A 6,323-nucleotide genomic window follows, 5' to 3' on the forward strand; every position below is an offset into this window, starting at 1 on the left:
ATTCAGAGACCAGATATAATTTTTTATATTTTTTTACTAGTGGGTGCAGGACACTATAGTTCATTTATGTAAGTGAGGATAGCAAAATAAAGTAAACTGTGACAAATTATACCCAAAAATTCTTCATACAGTGGACTAACAGTAAAACTGATACAAATTTGGGACCAAAAATTATTCAGACCGAGTCTGGGAAAAACATTTAAGTTCATGTTTGCATGAAGCTGGATGACAGCATGCCCAGGAGACTACAGGCTGTCATTAAGGCTAAGGGTTGCCCGATTTGTATTGATAGTTGTGTAAATGCTGTCATACTAACAGCTGTCTGAATAATTTTTGGTTGATTGTAATCCATTACATACTTTTCTGTCAAATTTATCTAACATTATCAAGCTGAATTTGTTCTGACACAGTTTAACTGAGTTCTTGTCATATTTTATTACCATTTTCTAAACTATAGCGAATAAACTGTGATAATGCGAGTAATGTTGAAGGTGTCTGAATAAATTTTGGTTTGACTGTATCTAATGAAGTTAACCAACTAACATTATACTTACACTTTTGGTTTCTGTACCCAATATTTAAAAAAACTTACAAATGCAATAAAAATATCGGTACTCGGTATCGGCAAGTACCAAAAATAAAAGTATCGGTATCGAGTGAGTACGGGAAAAAGTGGTATCGGTGCATCCCAAAGCGCTATATCATATTAAAGCGCAAATGAAACTACGTAGTAGTTATGTCGTCAGTTAAGTCATGAAGTTAACAAAAAAGGCGATTAAAGCTGCCTTAAATCTGCATGTGTAAGTATTTGTTATATATGAGTCACATTTAAGAACATGTCTCTGAAATGCAGTGGTTTTCTAAACTGTCCTGAAGCACCCTAACACTGTCTCCCTTATTTTACACACCCGTCAGCTAATTAGTAGAGACTTTAAGACCTGAAGTGGGTCAGAAAAGGTAAAGAGTTGTGAGAAAATACGATGCGTGTCAGATCTGCGTCATGTTCAGCAGCGGCAGCTCTTAAAGTAATAGCAGCCAAAATAACCTAATAACGCAGCTACTGTGATGTCTGTTAATCAAGCAACAAAAGAAAAAAGAGCTTTAAATATTCATCTATATTTAATTTAGAATTTAGTGTTTGATAACTTTATTCAATTTCTGTATATTTCCTACTTGCTGAAGGGCACAGGTAGCTATAAATATGAAATTTATTGTAATGGGTTTGTCAAGATTGTTTTAAGTCCACTTTAAATTATTTTTTTTTTAACTCTAATAATTGTTCAAATTGATAGCTCTCAATTATAGCTACTGTAATGTTGAATGAAGTGGTCTTAAACTCTACATGCATGTAAGTTTGTTATATATGAGTCACATTTAAGAACATGTCTCTGAAATGCAGTGGTTTTCTAAACTGTCCTGAAGCACCCTAACACTGTCTCCCTTATTTTACACACCCGTCAGCTAATTAGTAGAGACTTTAAGACCTGAAGTGGGTCAGAAAAGGTAAAGAGTTGTGAGAAAATACGATGCGTGTCAGATCTGCGTCATGTTCAGCAGCGGCAGCTCTTAAAGTAATAGCAGCCAAAATAACCTAATAACGCAGCTACTGTGATGTCTGTTAATCAAGCAACAAAAGAAAAAAGAGCTTTAAATATTCATCTATATTTAATTTAGAATTTAGTGTTTGATAACTTTATTCAATTTCTGTATATTTCCTACTTGCTGAAGGGCACAGGTAGCTATAAATATGAAATTTATTGTAATGGGTTTGTCAAGATTGTTTTAAGTCCACTTTAAATTATTTTTTTTTTAACTCTAATAATTGTTCAAATTGATAGCTCTCAATTATAGCTACTGTAATGTTGAATGGCTATAGTCAATAGTTAAATATTAGGAAATTCTATTCTATTCTCTATTGGTATCAGTGATACTCACCTTCAGACACAAAACAGATGCCACTAAACAAATATAAAAAAATATACGGTCTTATGTTAAGTGGGATTAATCGCAAATTAATTTCAGAAAAAATGTGTGATTAATTAATTTTTTTTATCGATTGACAGCACAAGTAAAAAAAATTATTTTTACTATGTGGTCAGTTTTTTTAGGTTATATCACTAGCTGTTGGTAGTGGCTGAAATTTAAATAGTTCCTAGTTTCTTAATGTATTGTATATGAATAAAGTAAAACCATTCATTGTCTTCATTTCCCAGTGTGGGAGTAGGATTTGAATTTAGTTGGTGCAGTTGAGCCAGAGAGTCGCCTCAGTGCTCTTTGTTCTGGCCTTTTATTTGATTAGTAGCCTCTGATACTGAAGCACTAATGAGCCTAACAAACCCTTCCAGCTGAATGCCACACTGACAAGTCTTATATCTCAGCGAGATGCACAGTTTTCCTCTTTCAGACAGTGCAATCGAGTTCTGCTTCAGTGTGCCCTAAAATCTGAGTGCCATATCAAATTAACACAGCAGGTGAAATGTGTGTTCACATGCATTGTTTTCATCTCCCAACAGAGCAATTGAACAGCCTGTTCACAGCATTTATTCTGACATTATAGTGGGGAAAAGTAGCATTACATTTCAGTACAATTCAAATTCACCCATTTTTTTAAATGAGAAAAAAAAAAAAGTGAAACATTAAGTGAAAGTGAAGAAACAATAAATCCCAATTTCTTGGATTGGTGCATTATTGGCTTGTTAGACTGTTTACATTTCCATGATGTTATTCGTGACTGATGAAGTAGTAGTAGTATCAGGTTTTGTTTTCACTCATCGTATGAATCTGACCTATATACAAATAGAATCCTGTTTGGGGGACAATGCATACAAATTCATTTACAACAGACCAACAATGTTGAATTATCAATAACCAGTTAGTTTCCTCTTTTATTAAATCTGTTCTAGCTGTGCAGCTGATAAACTGATATGCCTTGTGACATTTTTTCTTTTTTAGCCCATCAGAATCAAGAATTGAACATGCCGCTGTATAAGTGAAGTTAAATATTCCCTCTTAGACTTTTGGACCTCTTTTTACTGAAGACTGTCTTTGAATTCGTATACAGGTCAATTGATTTGTTTCCCAGTCATAAAAGAACAGATCTCTTTTGTACACTTATGTACATATGTAAAACATTGACACTGTTGTACACAGTGAGTTTAATGATTAATCAAACTGTGGGAATCATTACTCCACTTAGAGGCTTGCACCTGCCATCATCGGCAATGACGGTACTTGTGCTCAGCCTCAAATGGAAAGCTGTTCACCTTTCAAAATGCACAAGTAACATTTCTGTTTCAATACAGCCTTGCCTTGTACTTTATTATGGGTTTGTCATTTCATTGCACAGTCAAAACAACATGTTTTGTACTTGAGGTGGTTATTTTGTAACCTTCGGAAAGAAAAGCAGCAATAACATGACAATCATCATTTATCTGGAAAACAAATGATCTGTTGGATCATGTAGCAAACTTGGTTTGTGGACTACTTGGGTATTTGATACTGACATTACAGATTACAGACATCTTTCCACCCTTCTAATAATAATAATAATCCTTAGAAAAACAATAGGGCCCTGTGCCCCTAGTGACTTGGGCCCTAAATAATAAACAGAGCAATTCCAATAGGGTCCTCGCACCATTGGTGCCTGGGCGCTAATAAATAAATACATTTCTCTATCTCTACTTTGTCTATTTGTTCTGAAAATGCTTAAATGTTAAATAATGTCAAACGGCTGAAAATATACAACATAATCCATTTTCATATTAAAAATTATTATTAGGGCCCGAGCACGCTAGAAACATCCTAAATCATGTTAGCAACAATTAGCTAAGTGTTAAAGCATGCTATTAATGCAGTGAAACAGGAAGTTGCTGTAACTCAATATCCAGTCTGACCCAATTTTAACACATTTGATAAGAGTCCTGCCCTGAACACATCTACATGGCAATATTCAGTTATAGTCATAGCGCCACCTGCTGGCAACAGGAAGTGACATGTTTAACACTATGATGCACTCCTAGCAAAATAGTAAAATATGACAGTGTGCGGTTAAACATGCTAGCAACACATAGCTAAGTGTTAATGCATGTTATTAATGCCATGAAAAAGGAAGTTGTTGTAACTCAAGTATACAATGTCCAATCTGCACCAAACTTCACATGTTTGATAAGAGTCCTGGCCTGAAGACATCTACATGCCAAAATTTAGTTTGGGTGTGTCGATAGCGCCACCTTAAAAATTGCAATGAAGCGCCCCGCTATGTTTCATGTATGTGTACGTACGTGAGTACGTTGTGCTCCGCAACCTATCCAAGTGCACACACACAGTAGTGAACACACACACACACACACTGTGAACACACAGTGCAGTGGAGAAGTGGGCAGCCATATTGCTGCAGCGCCCGGGGAGCAGTTGGGGGTTTGGTGCCTTGCTCAAGGGTCTCACCTCAGTCGTGGTATTGAGGGTGGAAGAGAACGCTGGACATTTACTCCCCACAACCCACCCACAATTCCTGCTGGACCTGAGACTCGAACCAGGTACAAGTCCGACTCTCTAACAATTAGGCCACGACTGCCCCCTAATATTTAGTTATAAATTATAGCACCACCTGTTGGCAACAGGAAATGTCATGTCCAATCTGCCCCAAATTTCTTGTTTGATAAAAGTCCTGGCCTGAAGACATCTACTTACCAAAATTCAGTTGTAGTCATAGCACCACCAGCTGGCAGCAGGAAGTTTGGCACACATAAATGACTTTGACATATTCCTCCTATATTTACAACTTTAAATGCATATTGCCCACCGTTCACTGTTTTCCTAAGGTCACCAGGTGGAGGTGGCTCCGGGTGCGAGGGCCCTTTCAAGGCTGCTTGCAGCTTTAATCTATTTATTATTTTTGTATTCTATTTAAGCAAACCTGGCTATTGTTGCCAAGTATAATCAAAATGTTTAATGCATGAAGTAAAGTAAAATATTAGGTAAGTTTTCTACAGTTGTATACTGCATAAACACATTGATATTTTGACAGATATGTAATCATGCTTATTTCAACGCACCAATATAACAATACATAATAATAAACAAAGTCGGTTTTTAAATAATTCATTTAAATTGGAAGTTTAAATAAGAGTCTATTAAAGCATCTCTGCCTCTCATACTCACAAGAGTGGGAGGAATCTTGAAATTAGTCTAAAAGTGCATTAAATTCATTGTGATGATGTTGCATACTTTTATTTGTGAGCAAAGTCTGCGAATATATTTGATGTATCACCCAATCCTTATTGTTAGCCAGTAGCAGTGCTTTTTTGATGAGTTCTGTCGGAGAGTAAAGCTAGTGAATAATTACCAGCTTATGGTTATTTTGTAGCCAACAGATTATCTGTTTACAGCATACATTTATGGTCAATCTGTATTTTCGTTTCAGGTGTTACATCAGACATTCCCCCAGCACACATTCCTGATGAACGGACTAATTCATGGTGTCAAGGTAGGACATTGACTCCAGCCGTTCACTTTATTCATGCTTTTTCCTCTTCTCCCTTTCTGATGTGAGAAAAGATAAGAGTTATGATTGAAGCTCGCTACTCTTGTGGTTGGCATGTTTATTCATGATAAGCCCTGGTCATGCAGTGATGCCCTTAAATCTGGTGAAGTGGAGACATTATGTACCATTTTTAAACCTGACCGATAAACAAGAGTCTGTGATCCAGCCAGTGCTACTGTCAAGTTTGTCACATCCTGACAAGCTCTTGTTGTGTCATGCAGTTGTTTTCGTAACTTTAAAAGTAAATGTGCCATTTAAGGGAGTCATGCACCTTTGTATTCACTCAGGGCCTTCTGTCTTTTCTGAGTGCTCCATTAATCGGTGCTCTGTCAGATGTGTGGGGCCGGAAGTCCTTCCTGCTGCTCACTGTGTTCTTCACCTGCGCTCCCATCCCTCTCATGAAGATCAGCCCATGGTACGTCTCTTACATGAAGACAAATGCAGACGAGCAAAGGCTCAAGGCTCACCCACTACAGACTTCACATTGGCCACATAAAAAAAAAAAACCTAAATCACCTACACCTTAAAGGGATAGTTCACCCAAAAATGAAAATTTGATGTTTATCTGCTTACCCCCAGGGCATCCAAGATGTAGGTGACTTTGTTTCTTCAGTAGAACACAAACGGAGATTTTTAAGTCAAACCGTTGCAATCCTGAGCGCCTTCGCGTCTTCTTCTTCAGCCTGCGCGTGAGTCGTCTTCTCCTTCTTGCTTTACGGCAGATCGCAGACTTATAAGTGCATTACCGCCACCTATCTCTCAAATGGACCATTGACACTCC

At 37.1% G+C, this 6,323-nt stretch overlaps 1 protein-coding gene across 1 annotated transcript in view; it reads left to right on the plus strand.

The window, feature by feature from the left end:
* LOC107706378 (hippocampus abundant transcript 1 protein-like) overlaps positions 1 to 6,323 on the plus strand; it is a 26,518-nt gene that overhangs the window by 7,835 nt on the left and 12,360 nt on the right. The window contains exons 2-3 of the mRNA XM_016510075.1: positions 5,423 to 5,485; positions 5,830 to 5,957. Of these exons, the coding sequence (XP_016365561.1) occupies positions 5,423 to 5,485; positions 5,830 to 5,957 (191 nt within the window). The remainder of the gene's footprint in view (positions 1 to 5,422; positions 5,486 to 5,829; positions 5,958 to 6,323) is intronic.

The sequence above is a fragment of the Sinocyclocheilus rhinocerous genome, unplaced genomic scaffold (genome assembly GCF_001515625.1).
Source record: "Sinocyclocheilus rhinocerous isolate Xijiao unplaced genomic scaffold, SAMN03320098_v1.1 scaffold444, whole genome shotgun sequence".
Lineage (NCBI taxonomy): Eukaryota > Metazoa > Chordata > Actinopteri > Cypriniformes > Cyprinidae > Sinocyclocheilus > Sinocyclocheilus rhinocerous.